The following is a 25341-nucleotide window of genomic DNA, read 5'->3' on the forward strand; positions in this document are numbered from 1 at the left end:
ATCCCGAAATCCTCAACTACCCGGAACTCTTCCCAATCAAGATCACTCTTTCGCAACGGTCTTTCGGACTTGCTCACCCAGCCCCCTGGTTCATTGCTCAACCCTGGTGCAGAAGGCATCCACAGCTCAAACTCGAGCAACTTAGCAATGTCAAGGGCTCATCAGCAACGGTCGGAGGAAGACTACAACATGGAGAGTTCAATCGCCTTGAGAGATCGAGGTATATTGGAAACCCAGGCGAAGAGGCGCCACAGGAAAGAGAGAGATGTGCCGATAGGCTCCCTCTTCACATCGACGAGGCAGGAAGAATCCTATGGGCAGGCGAGGAGGCGGCAGGTAGACCACCGAGAGTTCTCCCCATACGTCACCCCAATCAGAGAGAGATCCTCTACTCAGAGGCCCTCGGTGCCTCGGGTAATGGACGACGACGAGGATACCAACATGGACGTAGAGGATCGGCGAGTGGAGAACCCCTTTGGCGACCTTATTGGGCAAGAGGTCCAGCGACAAGGGGCCCCCGTGGTACAACAGCTCAGCCGCGGGATCGAGGAACTCAGCATGCACGTGCGGGATATCCCCATACTCAGGGAACTCACCCGGCAGCAGCAGGAGTATACCAACAAGATCGTCGAGGACCTCCACACCAAGTTCGCTGGGGACAGAGCCGAGCGGGACAATCAGCTCAACCAGGTCATGGCTCAGCTACGAGCGGAATCCACCGCCGCTACCAGCAACCTCGGCCAAGTCCTTGGGCAGATCGTCGAAGCAACTAGGGCGCATCAGGAAAGGCAGGAGCGACAGGATCAGCACATAAATGCGCTGACCAACTTCGTTCAGCAACTCCCGAAAGATGGCCCGGTGCAGATACCCGCGGAGGTTATGGCTGCCCTCGAAAGGATGGAACGGGACAGACAAGCTGCGATGGAAGACCAGTTCGCAGGTACAAAGAAGAACCTGGAGGAGATTATTGACCAGATGCGGGTAGCAGCCAATAGAACGGCAGCAGCCCCCAAAGGCTCAGGAGGCGAAGGCATAGTACCCCCGCCACCTCCACCGAACCCCCCTAGCAATTCCGGAGAGAGACCGGAAGGATCAGGGAGCCAGCCCCCCATACCCCCTCGCTCTGAGGCAAGAGAAAGCCAACGGAGTGAACAGGGAGGCAGAGGAGGCAATGGCAATAACGGCAACGGCGGAAACCGCGCAAGACCACGGGACCCATCCCCCTCAGACTCATCCAGCTCCTCCGATTCAGAGAACGATCGTCGAGCAAGCGAACGAAGACAGAAAAGACGGGAGGAGCGAAGACGTCGTAACAGGCAGCAAGAGGTAGACCTCATGCACCCCCCTCGCGCCACCCTGGGAGATACGCCAAAACAGGCAAAAATCCCCTTCTCCGGAAAAGCCGACGAAGACGTACGGCACTGGATCGACCAAATGGAAGTCTTAATTGAACTTCAGAGGAAAGTCCGGTGGGACGACCAGACCAAGATCCTGTGGGCATCCCTGGAACTTACCGGGAGTGGGGCAAAATTCTGGCGAAACTTCGTGGAACGACTATCAGTTGACCGCAGCATCGGGACATGGGAGAATTTCAAAAACGAATTACGGATTCAATACGGCAATCGGACCAATCAGGAACAGGCCAAGCAGAAGATGGATAAGCTCCGTCAAACTGGCATGATCGATGACTACATCAACGAGATGCAGAATCTGGAATGGGACGCGAAGGTCGGACCCATCGTAATGAAATCCATGATCCTAACAGGAATAAACTCCTCGCTGGAACAACGCCTCTCGAACGCGATCGAGGAATCAGAAGATTTCGCGGAATGGCTAGCCTGGGTTAGGAAGGTCGGACGTAAGGATCACGAGGTGAAGGCCCGGAAAGAAATCTTACGTGGCAAGGATGCTGTGAAACCTCGTGAGGAAAAATCGGAACGGCGAAAATCGCGCAACGCCGCACCTCGGAAAACTTTCCCCGCGCCAACACACAACTCCAAGCCCTCGGAGGACTTAGGTGTCAACAAGGACGAGAAGGAGAAGTGGCAAAAGGAAGGAAAGTGTTTCAGTTGTGGTAGAGATAACCACTTCGCGAAAGATTGCGTGGCGACGAGTAAAGTCAGGTTAACCGACCTGAAAAGGAAACGGTATCCTTCCGGAGGAAAGGACCACGGAAGGGAGGGTGAAAAGAAGCGGAAATTGGGCCCCCAGAATGAGGCATTTAGGGCAAGGATTACAACTTTGGAGGATCAAAATTGATTGGGTATTTCTATTTTTCGGTATCTCATGTTGCGTTACGAGTTCTTTCTATTTTGGGTTACGGAAACAAGGTTTTTATGTCTTATGGTTATCCTTATCGGTTAGCTACGAGATTTTCTATATTTGTTACACGCACGGAAATTCAATTCTCTTTACACACTCTGGGGATGGGGTTACACCCCGAAAAGCCTGGTGCGTAAGTGTTGTATCATGATCTTCATCAAAACACTCGAATTCTCTATATAAACCCCCTCATCCTGCGCTCAACAAAAACCCATCGAACCCCACATCACTCAACCTCTTACCCTCCGCATCGGCAACCACCTAGATAGGGCTATTACCTGTGAGGTTGGCTCGTTTGCAGGAGAAGACCTCGTCATACCACATCGATGGCTCAAGAAGCATCAACCAACCATCCATTGGGGACGCAACAGTGTCAGCTTCCATAGCAACAACTGTATAGTCCATGGATGCTTCGTATCAGTCGAAGACATATACGATCAAGACCCAGAAGAGCTGGTCATCAGGCTGTTGAGGGCGTCACCCAAGAAGCAGATGACGATCGAGCAACACCTCTTTTGGGCAAGAGCATCGGTAAACGAGGCTCTCGTTAGTGCTATACCGGTGGAGTTTCAGGAATATGCCGACGTGTTCTCCAAGGAAGGAGCCGCTCGACTACCTGATCACTCTGAATGGGATCATACCATTCCTCTTATGGAAGGAAAGCAGCCGCCGTGGGGACCGATCTATTCGCTCTCCCCACCTGAAGATAAGGCACTCCGGGAATATTTGGACGAGAACTTGCCCTCCGGCAAAGTAGTCCCCTCCACTAGCCCAGCAGCGGCACCCGTCCTGTTCGTTCCGAAAGCTAATGGTAAGCTTCGGTTATGTGTCAATTTTCGTGGTTTGAATGGAATCACAATCAAGAACCGTTATCCACTGCCACTCATGAATGAGCTGGCCGACGCAACGAAAGGAGCACTCTACTTCACGAAGATAGACCTGAAAAATGGCTATAATCTGATTAGGATTGCTAAGGGCGAAGAATGGAAAACCGCTTTCCGAGCGAAATACGGCCTTTTCGAATATAGGGTAATGCCTTTTGGCTTGACCAATGCTCCTGCGTCGTTTCAGGTCATGGTCAATACCATATTCAAGGATCTTCTAGATCAAGGCGTAGTAGTCTACCTGGATGACATCTTAATGTATTCAAAGACTAGAGAAGAGCATACGACTCTTGTACGAGAAGTTTTGGAGCGACTGCGACGACACCATCTATACGGAAACCTCGAGAAAACGGAATGGTATCAACAGGATGTAGAATTCCTGGGATTTATACTATCAGGAAAAGGGAACCGAGTATCACCAAAGAAGGTGCAGGCGATCGAAGGTTGGTTAGCCCCAACCAAGGTCAAGGAACTTCAATGCTTCCTTGGTTTCGCCAATTTCCTAAGATGGTTCATCCACCGATACTCTGAGGTTTGCAGACCTATGACCGATCTCCTGAAGAAAGGTTCCGTATGGAAATGGGGCAGGGAACAGGAAGATGCGTTCGACGAGCTCAAGAGGAGATTTACGTCTGCTCCAATACTCCGACACTATGACGAACACCGCGAAGCAATCGTGGAGACTGATGCGAGTGACTGGGCCGAGGCCGCAGTACTCTCTCAGGTGTTCGAGGACGGTATTCTACATCCGGAGATGCTTGCAATAGTTTCTGCTCTCTTGACTTGGAGACATTGGCTGGAAGGAACGGACATCCCTATCCAGATACATTCGGATCACCAAAACCCGCAGTATTTCACAACGACCAAGAAGTTGTCAAGAAGACAAGCCAGATGGGCCGAGAAGATAGCACCTTTTCGCTTCAAGATCCATTACCGCCCAGGCGAAAAAAACGGCAAGCCAGATGCACTTACAAGGCGTCCGGAGTTCGCAATGGAAGGGGGAGTAATGCGTGAGCAGCCCGTAAAACAGCTACTCAGCGCAGAACAGTTTGTCAGAAAATCACGGACCAGCGTAGAAACTGGGCCCAAAGTGATTGGCAACCCCGAAGAAGAATGGAATCAGTTGGATCAGTGGTACGATATACCAAGCGTAGAGCTGCCTCAGCCACTACAGGGTTGGTATGAACAGGAAAGACGATGGGTTCGGAGGATGGTTCCGGATGAACACCTCCCTGATTCAAACCTTGAGATCTTTGGACCACCGGAGGCTGCTATCGTAAAGGTAGAGCCTGCCGCTGAATGGAGTCCCGATTCGAATGACCCCACCCACGATGGTCGATGGGTAGTACCGGGCTACGCGGTCAAGCAGGTCATTGAGGAACATCATGATCGACCCGTAGCGGGGCACCTAGGAAGGGATAAAACCCTTGAGTTGATCGATAGGAACTACTGGTGGCCAGGAATGTCCACGGATGTAGCCAACTTCGTCAAGACTTGCGATGTGTGCCAGAGAGCCAAGCAACATCGGAGACACTTGTCACTCCCTCAACCCCTAGAGTTAGCCACCACACCTTGGACTGATATCTCGATGGATTTCGTAGTAGAAATGCCTTAGGAGAAATCAGGATTCCGTAACGTATTGGTAGTCGTGGACCGTTTTACGAAGATGGCTCACTTCATCCCAATGACGGGGATCAACGCGGAGCAGACCGCCAACGCATTTGTCAAAGACATCTGGCGTTTCCACGGACTTCCTAGGACCATCGTCTCTGATAGAGGAACACAGTTCGTGTCAGCATTCTGGACGGCAATCACGGAAAGATTGGGGGTTCGTAGGAGACTCTCTACTTCATTCCACCCGCAAACCGACGGCCAGACAGAACGAACCAACCAACACATGGAAGGTTATATTCGGGCATATACGGCAGGGACAGGCAAGAAATGGAAGGACCTGTTACCTATCTGCGAATACGCCTACAACAATGCGAAGCATACGTCGACTGGGCAATCACCGTTCTACTGCAACTATGGCTTCCACCCCCGAATGGACTGGCCTACGGATGCAGAGATCGAACGATTAGATGCCAACGGAAACAACTACTTGTACGAGATCATCACGGCTCACGAGTTAGCGAGAGATACGCTACAGAAGACTTTCGACAGGATGGCGTTAAAGCCAGGACCCGCAGCACAGCGGTTCACTATCGGTCAGAAAGTCTTGCTGGATACTCGGAACCTTGGAGGGTACTCCAAGTGGTCAGATAAGTTCACGGGACCATTCACAGTGTCGGCAGTGGTGGGCAATCGGGCTTACCGCCTGGAGCTTCCGGTAGAATGGAAGGTTCATGACGTCTTTCACGAGATGTTGCTGCGACCCTATCGTGAGGACCCAGACCCCACCAGAAAACAGAATACACGAAAGCGACTGGCAACACCCGAGCCACAGGAGGCATTGGCAGACGAGAACTTCCAGCCAACCTCGAACATACGACCCCATACGCGAAGTCAAGGCCCAGTGATCGATAATGACCGGGCTCATAAACGACAACGGAACAGGCGAGACTAAGCTCGATACCTTTCCCTACTCTATGACTTTTCCCACAGGGTTTTTATCATAGAAGGGTTTTAACGGTCGAGGGCGACGTCTAGGAAGGGGGAGTAGTGTTACAGGAACTACGGAACACTGTTCTAAAAGGTTTAGGACAGGGACGAATACGAGTGACGGGTTGTGATGCGAGAACGGTCGGGTAACGAAAGGACAAGCATAGAAAGGTATCGGGTAGTGTGGGAGCACGCGGTGTTACCACACTAGTGTTATACTATTATGACGGCACGCTTACTATTGGGTGTCTCACCCGGAATAGAATAGGAAGCGGGGCTTACGGCTGTAGGCTGTTCTACTTAGAGAAGTAGGTCTAGGATAATAGTATGGTACAGCCCGATGACTGGCAATTGCAAGGTTCCTGGTTACGTGTCGGAATTAGAATGGAGGACGGGACTATGCGGGGGCGCTTTTCTATCTGGGTTATCTTCAGGAGCGTTATTTTATTCTATTATCGTTGTATCAGTTAGTGTTAGAAAGCGGGCCTTGGCATAGGTCCCAAACATGTATAAATAGGGCTTGATTCTCCGAAGACTTGAGGGTATCATCAACCACCAAGTCAAGGGAATCCGGTTTACAATATCATCAGTTTAAAACGCTACAGAATTATCGCTTAGCACTAGCCATTTTCCTTAACAATACTCTACGTCCCTGCCGGCTGGTTCCACGGTTTTCTAACTATCAAAGGAGGTATTCTAGCAGGGTATATCTTCACCGTCGCGGATCGCCTGAGAACCGTTTGGCACTGCCTCAACCTCGAGGTGGATAATGGGGGTGATATCGAAGACCTTCAGAGAACGCTTGGTCTAATTCTTAATATGTTCGAAATGGAACTGGTTCATCGAAAAGATCTGCAGGCAAGCATCGGACCCTGGCTAAAGCTACTTGAGCTCCTCCGAAAGAACGAAAAAAACTCGAGCCCTGGCGTTGAAGCCGGAACTAAAAGTATTGTCGATGCTTTGGCCAAGCGTGGTAACAAGGTATTTCCCGCAACCTGCCCATTCGTCGAGAATGGTTCGAAGAAGGGAAAGCTTGACATGGACAAGCAGGTCAAAATCTACGTCCTTGAATTCGAGATTGAAGGCCCAGTCCTTAAAAAGGCGCAGGGTAGACCACGAACAGGCAAAGCGGAAATACAGACCACAGAAATAAAGACCGTAGCCAAGCGTGGAAAAAAACCAGCTGTAAACCCTGCCCTAGAGCCTGGTGGTGATGTACAGGAGATCAATTACGAGGAGTAAACAGCTGTCACAAGGAGACAGAGGCTGACTAGGCCAAAAGACAAGGCAGCCTCTAGAAACATAAAGATTTATGATAGTATCAGCCTTGAATACAAGAAGTAGTGGAATCGATTGTACCTAATATCACAGCCAGAAAGATGCGTTAAGCAAAGAAAACATTGGTTTCCCTTTTGTAATAACTGCACACGTCATAAGAAAGATTATTCCATTGAATCTGTCTTCGTACATGTAATACTAGCATTCTTCCACCCCGCAACCGCGAGGTCACATTCTCTCCCATTTCCTTATAGTAATATTGAGGCATCTCCAACAGTTGATTAGTTTTGAATTGGCCTTCTCATGGCCAGTTCTCACGCGCACCCACTGTGTCCAAATACTTCTATAGCGAGCCATTTCTTTAATCCGTTGATTATCAGACATCTCGTCTCTGCCAGCCCCAATGCCAGGTACAGTGCCAGCGCCAATGCCAGGTCCAGTGCCAGATCCAATATATGCCAGCTCCGGTGCCAGCTCTAATGCAACCACGGTGCCCACTCATATGCCCGCTTCAATGCCGGATGCTAGCTCCGATATATGCTAGCTCCAATTTCAGCTACAATGCGGGCTAGAATTAATGCCAACTCTGACGCCAGCTCCGAGCCCAATGCCTGCCCCGGTGCCAGCTCCAATAGTATACTCCATCTCCAATATATGCCAGTGCCAATTCCTACTCCGGTGGCAGGTTCGATATATGCCAGCTACAGTGCCAGTTAAGGCTCCAATGCCAGATCCAAACTAACTCCGGTGATGGCTCCAATATATACCAGCTCTAGTGCCAGCTCTAGTGCCAGCTCTAATGTTCGCTGCAATTTATACATTTTCCAATCTCCAGTGCCAGCTCCAGTGCCAGTTCCAACTCGGATATATACATTCTCTAATTCAAGCTCAGATTAGTGCCAGCACCCGGGCCAGTTAACTTTACCACTCCAGTACTATTTCTACCCAATGACCTCTACCGCTCCTTCGCCTCCCCCTATAACACTCCCCCGCCTCCTCTTCACCTTTTCTCCACCTCCACCGCTCCACACCCCCCCCCTCTTGTCCCTCCACTGCTCGTCCCGCCCCTCCTCCACCTTCCACTGCTCATAGTTGACTATTTTAATAATTATATTTATTATGTAATTATAAAGTGTTCCGTTGTGTAGGCTATTTTTGGGAGTTCGCCAGGGTTAGGATTCTGGGGGTCATGCCAGCAGGAAAGAAGGCAGGAAAACCGCCAAAAGCACCTCTGTCGCTGTCAACCAATTAGGCTGCACCAATCAGCGGAAAGTGTATTTCAGTGGATACTAGAAGATAGTAGAAGATAGTAGATAGTAGATTTTTTATTAACATATAATCTAATACTCCTACATTTTGTATTGAACTGGGCATTGACTGGCGAAGAATTTGGTAGGGTGAATTGGTTGCCACGCAGGAGTCAGTAACAGAGTTCAACCGAGCCCTGGATATTGATTACTAATATCAATGAGTCAAATCCCGAAGTAATGAATTTTTAGGTATTAATTTTTGGAAAGCCTGATACAGGAATCTGGCATAAATAAACATGAAATAAGCCAATTCCAGGAACAAAGTTTACACCGAATTTCGCTTATTCAATCTTGATTTTTAGATAGGACCGATAGCTCTAATAGCTCTACCTGCCAATCAACAGCATTTGAGAATACACAATATAATCGGATCTGTAGCAATTAGTAGCATGCAATATTGCTGTTTTCCCTGAATTTCAGTATAAGTACCCCGTTGAGCTAATAATAGAGCGTTCTTCTCTCTGAAACCACTAAAAGAGCTTATCGTTGTCAACCTCCGCTAACACGCTACCTGCCTTATCAGCAAAGCATTGAGTTCGGTTCGACGAACCCAGACAAAGCAGGCGTTATCGGGCGTACCAGGTGCACCAGAAGTCTTCTTACCTGCATCGATACGCCACGGCGCAAAATGACATTGTCTCGATGAGAAAATATGAACATCTCTCCCGTTTTCTTCGCGAACTCTTCTTTTGACCAAAGACTTTGTCTTTTGACCCCAAAACGAACACTGGGTCCAGACCTGCATAGATTTTGTCCGCTTAAGGACTAGACTAGGACAATAGTTCCGCACACATGTAACGTTTATTGATACATATGTTCACGTAATTCTATGTACATTTCTACGCGACCCACCTACCTCCATTTACTCCTGCCCCCCCCCCCCTTCCTGACCATTGAGCTGCACGCTGAGCTCGCCGCTGATCTGCCCACCCACCGGGCTCCCCATAGAGTTGCCCACCGAGCTGAACGCAGCGGGATCGATATACTGTGATATTCTTACCTCCAGCATCTTCAGCAGCGGCGTCAATATACTGCAGGATTTGGAGCCTGGGAGGTGTCGAATTCATCCAGTATTTGGTGACTGGTATGAGTCGAAATCGTGGAGTATTTGGAGTCGAAATCGTCCAGTATTTGGTGCCTGATAGGAGTCGAAATCCTCCAGTATTCCTTGACTGGTAGGACTCGATTTGCTTCCTGGAGTGGTGTCACTAAGGGCGCCAAAATCCAGAGGAAGGTAAATACGTATCTAGGAGTTGAGGTAGGAGACGAGGTAGGAGGTGAAGTAGGAGTTGAGGTAGGAGGTGTGGTAGGAGGCGAGGTGGGAGTTGAGGCAGGAGGCGAGGTAGGAGGCGAGGTAGGTAGGTGTAGAGATTTGGGTGAATCCTCGAGGTGTTGAGAAGCGTCAAATCTGACGTCATTAGCTAGCCGTATTAGTATTGGCGACAGTACATAGGCAGAATATCATATCCGCGCGATGTCAAAAGACGAGGTGTCACATTTGGGACGCATACTAGGCTACAAAAGATTACAGATCACATTTTAGAGCTCCGGGATGCGCAGGACGATCAAAAGGTGAGTATTTGGGTGCAAAAGATGAGGTTCTCGCCGCAAAAGATGAATCAGTACGTCTCGATGTACAGTTTTGAAGTTTGGAGTGTGGGAGAAAATGACTTGAATGTGGTTTGAACACGTGACCTTGAGGGAGGATGTGTTTGTAGTGCGAAGAAGATACTATTGCGCCGCTGAAGTTCCAGCGACAATGTGGGTGATTGAGCGCTCTATATATACAGATATTCTAATACCACGTGATCCCCTGATTACATAATCCCTGACACTAAGCCTTGTCTGAATCCCTGTTCCTTCTATGAGTCATCCCTTATACATGAGTAATTCCATACATAACCGATGTCGCAATGCCCTATTTCTACAAGTTTGTCTTGGCGGTTCATTGTTTTTTCCGATGCTGGGCATGTGCGCCCAAATTGGCACGTAATATCGGCAGAATATAAAGAAGTTGGGGGTCGACGCAGGGGGTCTGTAGATTACACTCCTTTCTCTGGTACGAAGTATGGGTGATATATGTCCCTGCAGTATAGCCGTCCCAAAACCTTGGGGCTGACATAATTGGGTGAGGTGCCTAAATTCTTTGTCTCATTAGGCATAAAAAGTAATGATTACACGCTGGAACTAGTCATTGTAGAAGAGTAGTAGGGCAGGATGACGCTACAGCCCTAGATAGGCCTGATAGAGTCATCCAAGGCGTGGCCTATTTCCTGCAGTAGGCGTAGTTGATGTATTTGGTAGCTGTACACTGGCATTTCCTAATTAGTTGTCAGGTTCCTCTTATGGTTCAAATATGCCGTTGTGATTGATACTAGTTGCAATGCTGGAAGCACGTGAGCTTGCCTACCCCCTTACTCCATGTACCGGCCATTCTAGCGAGTAGGAGGTGGAGGTACAATTTGACATATGCCAAGCCTGCTGACGAATACATCATCGACCTGAGACCAACATGTTCGAATACGATGCTGAACTGTACCGCTTTTACATAGAGCATTTACTCATGATGTGCCATATACCGCACATAGGCATATAACTATCTAAGCCTAATCGTCTAAATCAGTATTAAATAGGCGTTTACCCTTGTATAACATTACGGTGGTCAAGTGTGCCGTCATTTGAGCATTCACTCTCTCATGATACACGGTAGATAAGCATAACGGTATTTCAGGCGAATCGTCGAGATCATCATCAATCTACGCATTTTGTTTACTCATGAATAAGCTGAATCAATATACGTGACATTTGCGCGGAATTACCATCCTAGTCTATATACTGATTGCCGAGTGACCACATTCTGCCAGCGAAATGTGTTAGCGACAGCCGTAAACCGGGCAAAGGCTACCTAGGTGTGAACCCGATGTGCCTGTGTACCTGGCTCCTAATTAATTTCTTAGATGTTTAAATTTAGTCAGACATCCGATTTCAATTTGAGAATTGATTTGTTGTCAATTCAGGTTTAGATTTGTTATCAATTTACACAACGATTTGATGTCAATTTGAGCATCAATATGATGCTACTTTTCTCATATCTTAGTGTTAATCAGACCTTGACTTAGTACTAATTAAAGCACCACTTTGGTGCTGCTTCAAATTGGAACATGAATTTAGTTTTAGAATAGGTGTCAAAACACATAACTGGATAATAAGTATGGATTGGTTAATGTAGGCAAGAGGTAGGTGTTGAGGTGGATTTTAAGAAAAAAGGCAAATAATGAGGGAGTAGTCAGGCGTAGAGGTAGGTTTCTATGTTTGGGGAAATAGCCAGTGCTAAGCGATAATCCTGTAGCGTTTAAATTGATGATATTGTAAACCAGATTCCCTTGACTTGGTGGTTGATGATACCCTCAAGTCTTCGGAGAATCAAGCCCTATTTATACATGTTTGGAACCTATGCCAAGGCCTGCTTTCTAATACTAACTGACACCACGATAATAGAATAAGATAATGCTCCCGAAGATAACCCAGATAGAAATCGGCCCCGCATAGTTCCGTCCTCCATTCTAATTCCGACACGTAGCCATGAACCTTGCAATTGCCAGTCATCGGGTTGTACCATACTATTATCCTAGACCTACTTCCCTAAGTAGAACAGCCTACAGCCGTAGACCCCGCTTCCTATTCTATTCCGGGTGAGACACCCAATAGTAAGCTTGCCGTCATAATAGTATGATACTAGTGTGGTGACACCGCGTGCCCCCACACTACCCGATACCTTTCTATGCTTGTCCTTTCGTTACCCGACCGTCCGCGCATCATAACCCATCACTCGTATTCCTCAACGTCCTAAGACTCTAGGACAGTGTTCCGTAGTTCCTGTAACACTACTCCCCCTTCCTAGACGTCGCCCTCGACCGTTAAAACTCTTTTATGATAAAAACCCTGTGGGAAAAGTCATAGAGTAGGGAAAGGTATCGAGCTTAGTCCCACCTGTTCCGTTGTCGTTTGCGAGCCCATTTGTCATCGATTGCTGGGCCCTGACTTCGTGTATGGGGTCGTAGGTTCAAGGTTGGCTGGAAGTTCTCGTCCACCAATGCCTCCTGTGGCTCGGGTGTTGCCAGTCGTTTCCGTGTGTTTTGCTGCCTAGTGGGATCCGGGTCCTCGCGATAGGGTCGCAGCAGCATCTCGTGAAAGACGTCGTGAACCTTCCATTCTACCGGAAGTTCGAGGCGGTAGGCCCGATTGCCCACTACTGCTGAGACTGCAAATGGTCCTGTAAATTTGTCTGACCACTTGGAGTATCCTCCCAGGTTCCGAGTATCCAGCAAGACCTTTTGACCGACAGTGAACCGCTGTGCTGCTGGTCCTGGCTTTGACGCCATCCTGACGAAAGTCTTCTGTAGCGTATCTCTCGCTAACTCATGAGGCGTAATGATCTCGTCCAAGTAGTTGTTTCCACTGGTATCCCATCGTTCGATCTCTGCATCCGTAGGCCAGTCTGTTCAGGGGTGAAAGCCATAGTTGCAGTAGAACGGCGATGCCCCGTTGACGTGTGTTTCGCATTATTGTAGGCGTATTCACAGATAGGTAATAGGTCTTTCCACTTCTTGCCTGTCCCTGCCGTGTAGGCCCGAATATAACCTTCCATATGCTGGTTGGTCCGTTCTGTATGGCCATCGGTCTGCGGATGGAATGAGGTGAAGGGTCTCCTACGAATCCCCAATCTCTCCGTGATTGCCGTCCAGAATGCTGACACGAACTGCGTTCCTCTGTCTGAGACAATGCTTCTGGGAAGTCCGTGGAAACGCCAGATGTCCTTAACAAATGCGTTAGCGGTCTGTTCCGCATTGATTCCCGTCATTGGAATGAAATGAGCCATTTTCGTAAAACGGTCCACTACTACCAATACGTTACGGAATCCTGATTTCTCTTTAGGCATTTCTACTACGAAATCCATCGAGATATCAGTCCAGAGTGTGGTGGCTAACTGTAGGGGCTGAGGGAGTGACAAGTGTCTCCGACGTTGGTTGGCTCTCTGGCATACATCGCAAGTCTTGACGAAGTTGGCTACATCTGTGGACATTCCTGGCCACCAGTAGTTCCTATCGATCAACTCAAGGGTTTTATCTCCTCCTAGATGCCCCGCTACGGGTCGATCATGATGTTCCTCAATGACCTGCTTGACCGCGTAGCCTGGTACTACCCATCGACCATCTTTGGTGGGGTTATTCGAATCGGGACTCCATTCAGCGGCAGACTCTACCTTTACGATAGCAGCCTCTGGTGGTCCAAAGATCTCCAGGTTTGAGTCAGGGAGATGTTCATCCGGAACCGTCCTCCGAACCCAGCATCTTTCCTGTTCATACCAACCCTGTAGTGGCTGAGGCAGCTCTACGCTCGGTAAGTCGTACCACTGATCCAACTGATTCCATTCCCCTTCGGGGTTGCCAATCACTTCGGACCCAGTTTCTACGCTGGTCCGTGATTTCCTGACAAACTGTTCTGCGCTGAGTAGCTGTTTTACTGGCTGCTCACGCATTACTCCCCCTTCCATTGCGAACTCCGGACGCCTTGTAAGTGCATCTGGCTTGCCGTTCTTTTCGCCTGGTCGGTAATGAATCTTGAAGCGAAAAGGTGCTCTCTTCTCGGCCCATCTGGCTTGTCTTCTCGACAACTTCTTGGTCGTTGTGAAATACTGCAGGTTTTGGTGATCTGAATGTATCTGGATAGGGATGTCCGTTCCTTCCAGCCAGTGTCTCCAAGTCAAGAGAGCAGACACTATTGAGAGCATCTCCTTCTCGTAGATCTCATAGTTGACTTCTGCCTCGTTGAATTTGCGAGAGTGGTAAGCTACCGGATGTAGAATACCGTCCTCGAACACCTGAGAGAGTACTGCGGCCTCGACCCAGTCACTCGCGTCAGTTTCGATGATTGTTTCGCGGTGTTCGTCATAGTGTCGGAGTATTGGAGCAGACGTGAATCTCCTCTTGAGCTCATCGAACGCGTCTTGCTGTTCCCTGCCCCATTTCCATACGGAACCTTTCTTCAGGAGATCGGTAATAGGTCTGCAAACCTCAGAGTTTCGGTGGATAAACCGTTTTAAGAAATTGGCGAACCCGAGGAAACACTGAAGTTCCTTGACCTTGGTTGGGGCTAACCAACCTTCGATCGCCTGGACTTTCTTTGATGATACTCGGTTCCCTTTTCCTGATAGTATAAATCCCAGGAATTCTACCCCCTGTTGATACAATTCCGTTTTCTCGAGGTTTCCGTATAGGTGGTGTCGTCGCAGTCGCTCCAAGACTTCTCGTACAAGAGTCGTATGCTCTTCTCTAGTCTTTGAATACATTAAGATGTCATCCAAGTAGACTACTATGCCTTGATCTAGAAGATCCTTGAATATGGTATTGACCATGACCTGAAACGACGCAGGAGCGTTCGTCAAGCCGAAAGGTATTACCCTATATTCGAAGAGGCCGTATTTCGTTCGGAAAGCTGTTTTCCATTCCCCGCCCTTAGCAATTCTAATCAGATTATAGCCATTTTTCATGTCTATCTTCGTGAAGTAGAGTGCTCCTTTCATTGCGTCGACCAACTCATTCATGAGCGGCAGTGGATAACGGTTCTTGATTGTGATTCCATTCAGGCCACGAAAGTCGACACATAATCGAAGCTTGCCATTAGCTTTCGGAACGAACAGGACGGGTGCCGCTGCTAAGCTAGTGGAGGGGACTACTTTGCCGGAGGGCAAGTTTTCATCCAAATATTCCCGGGGTGCCTTATCTTCCGGTGGGGAGAGCGAATAGATAGGTCCCCACGGCGGCTGCTTTCCTTCCATAAAAGGAATGGTATGATCCCATTCAGAGTGATCAGGTAGTCGAGCGGCTCCTTCCTTGGAGAACACGTCGGCATATTCCTGAAACTCCACCGGTATAGCACTAACGAGAGCCTCGTTTACCGCTGCCCTTGCCCAAAAGGGGTGTCGCTCGATCGTCATCTGCTTCTTGGGTGACGCCCTCAACAGCCTGATGACCAGCTCTTCTGGGTCTTGATCGTATATGTCCTCGACTGATACGAAACATCTCTTGACTATACAGTTGTTACTATGGAAGCTAACACTGTTGCGTCCCCAATGAATGGTTGGTTGATGCTCCTTGAGTCATCGATGTGGTATGACGAGGTCCTCCCCTGCAAACGAGCCAACCTCACAGGTGATAGCCCTGTCTAGATGGTTGCCGATGCGGAGGGTAAGAGGTTGTGTGGTGTGGGTGCCGGAGTTAGGCATAGGGGTACCATCGGCTTGTCTGATGATGAGAGGCTTTGGTCGAGGTTGAGTGGGTATTTTCGCACGGTGGATACAGTCCCAGGACATAATCCAGTCCTCAGTGCCACTGTCTAAGAGTGCATTGACTGTTGCGACTAGCTTGGTACTAGTTGCGGGGTGGTCCCAAGAGATCTCGATCTTGAGGCGAGTTTCTTGTGTGTTGAAAGACATGTTCGAGTTGGTTTGATAGAAGGTTTTTGGTATTGGTCTTGGATATAGGTTGGTTCGATGATTTTTCTTGTTGAGCGCGGGGTGAGGGGGTTTATATAGAGAGTTCGAGTGTTTGATGAAGATCATGGTACAACACTTACGCACCGGGCGTTTCGGGGTGTAACCCCATCCTCAGTGTGTGTATAAAGAGAATTGAATTTCCGCGCGTGTAACAAAACAAATATAGGAAATTCCGTAGCCAACCGATAAGAATAACCGTAATACATAAAAGCTTTTTGTTTCCGTAACCAAAAAAAAATAGAAGGAAACCATAACGCAACATGAGATACCGAAAAATAGAAATACGCGATCAATTTTGATCCTCCAAATTTCTAATCCTTGCCCTAAAAGCCTCATTCTGGGGGCCCAATTTTCGCTTCTTTTCACCCTCCCTTCCTTGGTCCTTTCCTCCGGAAGGATACCGTTTCCTCTTCAGGTCGGTTAACCTGACCTTACTCATCGCCACGCAATCTTTCGCGAAGTGGTTATCTCTACCACAGCGGAAACATTTTCCTTCCTTTTGCCACTTCTCCTTCTCGTCCTTGTTGACACCTAAGTCCTCCGAGGGCTTGGAGTTGTGTGTTGGCGCGGGGAAAGTTTTCCGAGGTGCGGCGTTGCGCGATTTTCGCCGTTCCGATTTTTCCTCACGAGGTTTCACAGCATCCTTGCCACGTAAGATTTCTTTTCGGGCCTTCACCTCGTGATCCTTACGTCCGACCTTCCTAACCCTGGCTAGCCATTCCGCGGATTCTTCTGGTTCTTCGATCGCGTTTGAGAGGCGTTGTTCCAGTGAGGAGTTTAATCCTGTTAGGATCATGGATTTCATTACGATGGGTCCGACCTTCGCGTCCCATTCCAGATTCTGCATCTCATTGATATAGTCATCGATCATGCCAGTTTGACGGAGCTTATCCATCTTCTGTTTGGCTTGTTCTTGACTTGTTCGATGGTCATATTGGATCCGTAATTCGTTTTTGAAATTCTCACACGTCCCGATGCTGGGATCAACCGATAATCGTTCCACGAAGTTTCGCCAAAATTTTGCCGCACTCCCGGTTAGTTCCAGGGATACCCACAGGATTTTGGTCTGGTCGTCCCACCGGACCTTCCTCTGAAGTTCAATTAAGACTTCCATTTGGTCGATCCAGTGCCGCACATCTTCGTCGGCTTTTCGGGAGAAGGAGATTTTTGCCTGTTTTGGCGTATCACCCAGGGTGGCGCGAGGAGGGTGCATGAGGTCTACCTCTTGCTGCCTGTTACGGCGCCTTCGCTCCTCCCGTCTCCTTTGCCTTCGTTCGCGTGCCCAGCGATCGCCCTCTGAATCTGAGGAGCTGGATGAGTCGGAGGGGGATGGGTCTCGAGGCCTTCCGCGATTCCCGCCATTGCCATTATTGCCATTTCCTCAGCTGCCTCCTTGCTCGCTTCGCTGGCTTCTTGCCTCAGAGTGGGGGGGTACGGGGGGTTGGCTCCCTGATCCTTTCGGTCTCTCTCCGGAATTACTGGGGGGGTTCTGTGGAGGTTGGGGGGGGTACTACGCCGCCGCCTCCTGAGCATTCGGGGGCTGCTGCCGTTTTATTGGCTGCTACCCACATTTGCTGGATAATCTCCTCCAGGTTCTTCTTCGTACCTGCAAACTGGTCTTCCATCGCAGCTTGTCTGTCCCGCTCCATCCTCTCGAGGGCAGCCGTAACCTCCGAGGGTAGCTGTACCAGGCCATCTTTTGGGAGTTGCTGGACGAAGTTGGTCAGCGCGTTTATGTGCTGATCCTGTCGCTCCTGCCTTTCCTGATGTGCCCTAGTTGCTTCGACGATCTGCCAAGGACTTGACCGAGGTTGCTAGTAGCGGCGGTGGATGCCCCTCGTAGCTGAGCCATGACCCGGTTGAGCTGATTGTCGCGTTCGGCTCTGTCCCCAGCGAACTTGGCGTGGAGGTCCTCGACGATCTTGTTTGTATACTCTTGCTGCTGACGAGTGAGTTCCCTGAGGATGGGAATATCCCGTATGTGCATGCTGAATTCCTCGATCCCGCGGCTGAGCTGCTGCACCACGGGGGCCCCTTGTTGCTGTACTCCTTGCCCAATGAGGTCGTCAAAAGGGTTCTCCACTCGTCGCTCTTCCACGTCCATGTTGGTATCCTCGTCCTCGTCCATTACCCGAGGCACCGAGGGCCTCTGAGTAGAGGATCTCTCTCTGATGGGGGTGACGTATGGGGAGTACTCCCCGGGGTCTGCCTGCCGCCTCCTCGCCTGCCCATATGATTCTTCCTGCCTCGTCGATGCGAAGAGGGAGCCTATCGGCACATCTCTCTCTTTCCTGTGGCGTCTCTTCGCCTGGGTTTCCAATATACCTCGATCTCTGAAGGCGATTGAGCTCTCCATGTTGTAGTCTTCCTCCGATCGTTGCTGATGAGCCCTTGACATTGCTAAGTTGCTCGAGTTTGAGCTGTGGTTGCCTTCTACACCAGGGTTGAGCGGTGCACCAGGGGACTGGGTGAGCAAGTCCAAAAGACTGTTGGGAGAGAGTAATCTCGATTGGTAAAAGTTCTGGGTAGTTGAGGATTTCGGGGTCGTGTTCCTCGAAGGCGACGGTAGTTCCTGCTTCTGCGAAGAAACCTGTGTAGTGGAGGTATCCGCAGTATAGATGTTCGGCGCTTCCTCTTCGTAAGATGAAGGATGTAGCGCAAAGGTAGTTGTTGATGGCTGCTGTTGCCACTCGGGGGTGCATATAGTACCTTGGTCTTTCTAATAGACTAAGCGCTTATTCTTCTACTGAGAGCACGGTCACTATCCGCCACTAAGCAAAATACTCAGAGTATTGGTTTAAGCGACTAGTTGTCTTATCGAGACTTCGGTAGTGTACGCGATAGATAAAGAGTAAAAGTTAGGGATAAGGTACAATATAGTGTTTGAAGAAATAGCCAGTGCTAAGCGATAATTCTGTAGCGTTTAAACTGATGATATTGTAAACCGGATTCCCTTGACTTGGTGGTTGATGATACCCTCAAGTCTTCGGAGAATCAAGCCCTATTTATACATGTTTGGGACCTATTCCAAGGCCCGCTTTCTAATACTAACTGACACAACGATAATAGAATAAGATAATGCTCCCGAAGATAACCCAGATAGAAAGCGGCCCCGCATAGTTCCGTCCTCCATTCTAATTCCGACACGTAGCCATGAACCTTGCAATTGCCAGTCATCGGGTTGTACCATACTATTATCCTAGACCTACTTCCCTAAGTAGAACAGCCTACAGCCGTAAACCCCGCTTCCTATTCTATTTCGGGTGAGACACCCCATAGTAAGCGTGCCGTGATAATAGTATGGGACTAGTGTGGTAACACCGCATGCCCCCACACTACCCAATACCTTTCTATGCTTGTCCTTCCGTTACCCGACCATCCTCGCATCACAGCCTGTCACTCGTATTCCTCACTGTCCTAAGCCTCTAGAACAGTGTTCCATAGTTCCTATAACAAAACCACTTGTATAAAACTATGGCTGCAGTTTTGTCAGTGTTTATTCTTTCATATCCAGCAATTGCAACAGCTACACTCCTTTAAATACCAGTTAACTTCCATCTCGGGCGTAGTTTTTATCGAATCATGATATGCAATTAATATCCGAAATACATGTAATGCGCTGTAACCAATAGGAGACGTTCCTAGTGACGATGCGGAAGACTATAATATTTAGACATTCCAGATAACCACTTGATTTCCGAACGGGCCTTAACATCATAAAACAATTATATCAATTGATTACCTACCTGGTAATATATGCTGTTACTCAACCAAAAATTATAGGTTTAATTCTCATAGATGATTATTTTTTTCTTCATACAACATCAATGTACGAGTTTACTGATTCCTTTACCGATAATGTTACTAAGGTGTTTACTGACTCCTTCACCGATAATGTTACTCATACATTTACTGATTCATTTGTCATACATATTCGTAATTATATTGTCGCTGAAAAGTCAATATCAGGAAGTCGTCAATTAGATTGGGAGTCATATGCCGATCATTTTATGATTTATTCACTGAGGCATGAAGGAAGAGGGTTTGTTAATACGGCGGATACGTTTATACCACATTTTGCGATCTATTTCTGGTTCATGGCCTGTCACTCGGTCCATCTGACGACATCTATGTTGGAAAATCTTTTCTTTTTGCATGATTCAGTAATTGCATTCTAAGCTGGAAATAAATGGTCGTGAAGAATAATAAATAATAATAAATGCCGAACACTGTGACTTTCTCAATTTTTGTTTGCTTAACTATAATAGAGAGGGCATATAAAGCCCTTATTCATACAAGAATATTGTGCCTAGAACAGTCTTTATATGACTACATATTGACATATATACTGACACTCGTATGAGTATTAGAACATAGCTGCTAGGCTCGGAACACAATTCTAACAATCTAGAGTGGTTGTTTATAGTCTATTGTGTGCATCGAACTCATGTCACCTTTTCTATGGATAGTGAAGCCTCTTCAACTGCAACCGAAGGAGGTCATACCATATTTATAGCCGTAATGGATCTAATTATATAGAGCACTCCCGCCTATTTGCTCATTTCTCTGTAACATACTATAACGGATTTGATTGACTATGCTGTTCTCTATCAGTCTTACTATATGTATGGGGGTCGACATCATGCTGTGGTGACTCTGAATATCCTTCACACTTCTGAAGGCTTCACCTGGGATAGCGGTGGCTAATAGAACTGCTCCTATGGATAGAATTAAAAGGATGGACTTGCAATAGAGTATACCCGGTGCGTAGAATTTTCGGATTCTCTGTCCCTGATTAAGCATGCCCTCACCCCCAGAGCAACTATCCCGGGATGCGTCGAGTTTTCATTTGTCGCTCCTGTCGGGATCGATGTTACGATAAGCCGTTGGTTGATCAATCTATTCACAGGGAATGTATATATCACTAACACTATCTCATCCTAAACCTTTCTAACGTATCTGAGATACGCGAATTTTTAGATGGATGAACCACGTGGCCCAATGATCATTCGATGCGAAGCGCTTCCGTGAACAAACCTTAAGCCCCAACAGCTAGCTAGTAATAATCCTCCTCCATATCATCAAATCACACCTTATTTCGGAGAAAAATATCTACAACCTCAACCGTTCCGTTTATGTACCGAACTGAAGAAGAGCGTGTATACAACCCCCCCCCCCCCCCCTCTTTTCACTCTCTTCCCTCGGGATGCAGCGTTGGGGAAGAGCGCTTATGTGCAGTCAGATACGAATAAAATACTGACACAGCGCCAGATAGTCCCACCCACTCTATTCTTCGCATCTATATGGAAGCCCAATGTGTTGCCTCGATCCCATCTTCCATTCCTTCGATAGACTCTTCGCCGCAGTTCGGAAAGGAAGGAGGCGAAAACGTCAGAGCGGTCCAGTGGGAGTGTAAGCCCCTGCTCCAGATCCCAGCGTTAACAATACTGCTGGGAATTATGCAATCCCCAAGATACCTGAAGTTGCTACCGAGCCTAGGGGCACCCATGCACACGACAACCACAAAAGGGCACAAGAGATACCAGCGGTAACCCCTGAAAATAATGAACAAAGGAATAGTAGGTCACCCTACTTCATATCACCTCGTTGTCTCATCGTTGCAAACTAAGCTCAGCAAACTCGGTAGTGCTTCCAAGCTCCGAGTCCCCAATGGATAAAATCACCAGATTGAATAACATTAGCACTACATCCTATGACCGTTACCAAATATCAGGGGGATGGACGACCTCGAAACAGCGATAATCAACGCTGAGGCAGTGCTGAACATTGTATTATCTGACACCAGCCTCTCATCTACCTACCCCAACCTCCCTACAATGGAAAGCAACCTGAGCTGCTACCTTGGGCGCCGGTATGATCACCATGGAAGGCTTGCCGATCTTGACCTTGCACTTGAGTACGGCAAGGAAGCTGTAAGGGTCACCGTCCCCAGTGACCATTGTCTTGCTGGACGACTGGGGAACTTGAGTAATCCCTATGATGCACGATACCAGCGACTGGATGACATGGGTCACCTGAATCGAGCAATTGAGTATGGGCAGGCTGCAGTGGAAGCATCGACACTGGAGGATAGTGATCAAGGGTACACTCCTATTGCCCTTGACCATCTGAGCAGCTGCCTGTATGCTCGCTACACTCGCACATTGGACCAAAATTATCTCGAAGCGGCGAGATCGAATATAAATAAAGGAATTGGCTTGCTACAGGCCTGTATAGTGTCCGAAGGTCGAGACCTTAACAATGATGCTCAGTATATAAGCTCGTTAAATAATCTCAGCACCTACCTCGAAGATCGTTTCAAACTACTCGGAGGACTTGATGACCTCGAAACTGCCATCAGGCACTCTGAACGTGTCCTTACAGCCATGCCAAAAGGCTACCCAAACCGCCTTGGAAGAATCAATGGTTTAACCAATCGCTACCATATCCGTTACCTTGCTCTAGGGAACGTCACAGATCTTGAAAAGTACCTAACATATGCAAAGGCGTTGGTCGAAGCGACCCCTGCCAACCATCGACTCCTCGCGTCTAGACTGATGGTGTTGAGTAACCGCCATCGGGCACGTTTTGATCGCATCGGGGACATCGAGGACCTCAATCTGGCCATATCCTATGCACACAACGCTCAGGTGGAAACACCCCCGGACCACCCACGTAAGGTCGAAAGACCGATTGCTCTAAGTGAGGGGTTCCATTTTAGGTACGAGCGCTTCGGAAAGGTTGATGATCTTGAGGCTGCTATCCACCAAGCGGAAACCGCACTCGCGTCTACTCCTCATAATAATCTACGTCGTCGGGTATTTGTTTGAGTGTTCTTAGTGTCTTTGCGGACTCTCGGTACCACCGTTTGGGCGCACTGAAGGATCTTGAAGCAGCGATTGGATACTCTGAAGAGATTTTAAAGGCTACTCCTGAGACCAGTCCTACTCTCGAAGAACGCTTAAATAATCTAAGCACCCACTATTATGGTCGATACCAGCGCCTCGGGGAGCAGGTAGATCTCGAAGCAGCCATTCGTACTGCGAAGGCAGCTTTGGTGACTACCACTGATAACAGTCGTACGCGGGGAACCATTCTCAGTAACCTGAGCGCCATTTTGCTTTTCGGGTGCTTGTCCAGTACAGCATCAGCACACGATGAACAGATAAATGACCTCCTGGATGAAGCAATCGGCTATGCCCAGGAGGCGGCCAGGTTGACATCGGATGACGATCCCTATCTGCCCCAGAGATTCAAGTAGTACACTCTTCGAGCGGAGATTTGTGCAGAAGGAACAGGTAATAGATCTAGAAGTCGCCATCGATCATGGGGAGAATGCTCTGGTTCATATACCACTTGATCATCCAGATCTTGCAGACTTGTTGATCAATCTAGCAGACACCTTCGTTCTTCGCTACAATCTCTCCAACTCCCTTAGTAACGGGAGACGAGCACACTCTATGTATCTTGGTGCCTGGAATTGTCTTCAGGCCCCACCACTTAAGCGTATAAACGCTGCCCGGCGTGCAGTACAGTTGTTTCCATCCCTGAACTCGTGGGACAAAGCAAGCTCGATGCTTGAAGATGCGGTTCAACTAATGACGAAGATGAGTCTGGCCAGGTCCCTTGAACGAGATGACCAACAAAAGGTTCTGGGAGATCTATACGGACTCTCAACGCTAGCCGTGGCCGCTGCACTCGAGGCGGGGAAGGGTACGGTACACGCCCTTAGTCTCCTAGAACTAGGAAGAGGGATTCTCTCGGGTCATATCAGCGACACGAGAAGTGATGTAATGGAGTTGAAGCTTACGCATCCGAAACTATTGGAAGATTTTCTTATCCTTCAGATGGAAATCAATGCCCCATTAGAGAAAACCTCCGATACAGAAATTGCTTTCGCCAGACGGAAGGATGCAATGGGGCAGTTTAACCGCATCTTGGCCGATATCCATGCCATCCACCAATATAGAGGATTTCTGTTGCCCTCAATAGCAGAGAGTATGTGTAAGACTGCAGAGGGCGGCACTATTGTGGTTGTCAATTGTACTGAGATCAGGAGCGATGCGATCATAGTCACCAGATCAGCTATCACTTCTATCCCACTCCCAAAACTGATCCACAAAGAGATGAAGTCACAGATGAGCCAACTACCCGGGCTGCTCAAGAGACTTGTGAGGACATTTGCCAGTAGGAATAAAACATTGTGTGAGATATTACGCTGGTTGTGGAACGTTGCCGTTGAGGAGGTCCTCAAGAGTCTTCGACTGAAGGTGTTACCCGCTAGGTCCAAGCGGAAAAACACTACCTCCCCTCCTCGAATCTGGTGGATTGGGACAGGAGAAATGAGCATAGCTTCATTTCATGCCACGGGTATATATAAGCCAGGGTGCACGAGAAATACCCTGAGTCGAGTTTGCTCTTCATACATCCCGACTATCAAAGCTTTGGCATATGCTCGTCAGAGTAAATTCACCCTAAGGTCAAAGGATGCAGCAGGAACACCCAAGCATAAGATACTCTTGGCCACAATGCGAACCACCCCAAATCATGCTCCTCTTCCCAGCGTTGAGCTCGAGGCCTCCTCAGTTCACAAGATAGTAGGCCAGAAATTGGAGTTAACCATTCTGAGTCAACCCAAGGCGTCCGAGGTCCTAGAGACTCTCCCAGACTACGACGTGGTCCACTTCACCTGCCACGGAATGTCAGACAGGAAGAACCGACCAAAGAGCAGTTTGATACTCATTGACTCCAGCGATTCAGACAACCCGGTCGCCAATTACTTGACCATTCAGGCGATATCGGACGCGCATATCGAACGCGCACAGCTAGCATACCTTTCCGCTTGCAGCACTGCAGACAATACAGCAACTAACCTCGATGATGAAACTGTACACCTTGTAAGTGCGTTTCAGCTTGCCGGATTCACGCATGTGGTGGCGAATCTCTGGCAGTCGAAGGATGATGCATGTATGCAGGTCGCTGCAGATTTCTATAGTGCATTGTTGAATAGCGAGATGGAGGAGGGTGATGTAGCGCATGAGAAGGTTAGCTTGGCACTGCACGGAGCGGTAGCAAGGCTGAGGGAGGAAATGCCGATGTCCTCACTTGTCTGGGCTCCTCTCATTCATACGGGTGCCTGACATGCTGATTCTCTTATTTCCTACTTATGGCAGTGTTCTGGAATTACTTTCCTATTCTCATATAGCCTTCACTTTCCCGTTGTCATATCTCTCCTCTGAGAAAAATGTGTACATGAATCTTGCCCTTTTTTATTTTTCCTTTCAAGTCCGCCTTCGTCTTGCAACAGAGAATTGTAACTAAAGACCTGATCAGTTCTATTCCGCAGGAAGTTTCAGACCTAGAGTTCATTTCCCTCCCACCATGCCAGAGC

The 25341-nt window shown here is 48.5% G+C and overlaps 4 protein-coding genes across 4 annotated transcripts; all 4 read left to right on the forward strand.

Moving 5' to 3' along the window:
- Positions 1–2648: 2648 nt before the first annotated feature.
- On the forward strand, positions 2649–4282 carry LAJ45_10684 (uncharacterized protein; the record flags this gene model as incomplete). Its single annotated transcript, XM_046120201.1, has 3 exons — positions 2649–2694; positions 2744–3943; positions 4278–4282. 3 exons carry the CDS (start codon positions 2649–2651, stop codon positions 4280–4282), a joined length of 1251 nt encoding a protein of 416 aa, XP_045966551.1.
- Positions 4283–6635: 2353 nt separating this feature from the next.
- On the forward strand, positions 6636–7049 carry LAJ45_10685 (uncharacterized protein; the record flags this gene model as incomplete). The annotated part of the gene is made up of 1 exon (XM_046120202.1): positions 6636–7049. One exon carries the CDS (start codon positions 6636–6638, stop codon positions 7047–7049), a length of 414 nt encoding a protein of 137 aa, XP_045966552.1.
- A 14639-nt stretch (positions 7050–21688) lies between these two features.
- Positions 21689–23211, forward strand: LAJ45_10686 (uncharacterized protein; the record flags this gene model as incomplete). The annotated part of the gene is made up of 2 exons (XM_046120203.1): positions 21689–22768; positions 22834–23211. 2 exons carry the CDS (start codon positions 21689–21691, stop codon positions 23209–23211), a joined length of 1458 nt encoding a protein of 485 aa, XP_045966553.1.
- Positions 23212–23410: 199 nt separating this feature from the next.
- Positions 23411–25090, forward strand: LAJ45_10687 (uncharacterized protein; the record flags this gene model as incomplete). Its single annotated transcript, XM_046120204.1, has 1 exon — positions 23411–25090. The coding sequence occupies one exon, from the start codon at positions 23411–23413 to the stop codon at positions 25088–25090; it is 1680 nt and encodes a 559-aa protein (XP_045966554.1).
- Between the last annotated feature and the right edge of the window lie 251 nt (positions 25091–25341).

The sequence above is a fragment of the Morchella importuna genome, assembly GCF_003444635.1.
Source record: "Morchella importuna strain M04M26 chromosome Unknown Morimp01GS049, whole genome shotgun sequence".
Taxonomy (NCBI): Eukaryota; Fungi; Ascomycota; class Pezizomycetes; order Pezizales; family Morchellaceae; genus Morchella; species Morchella importuna.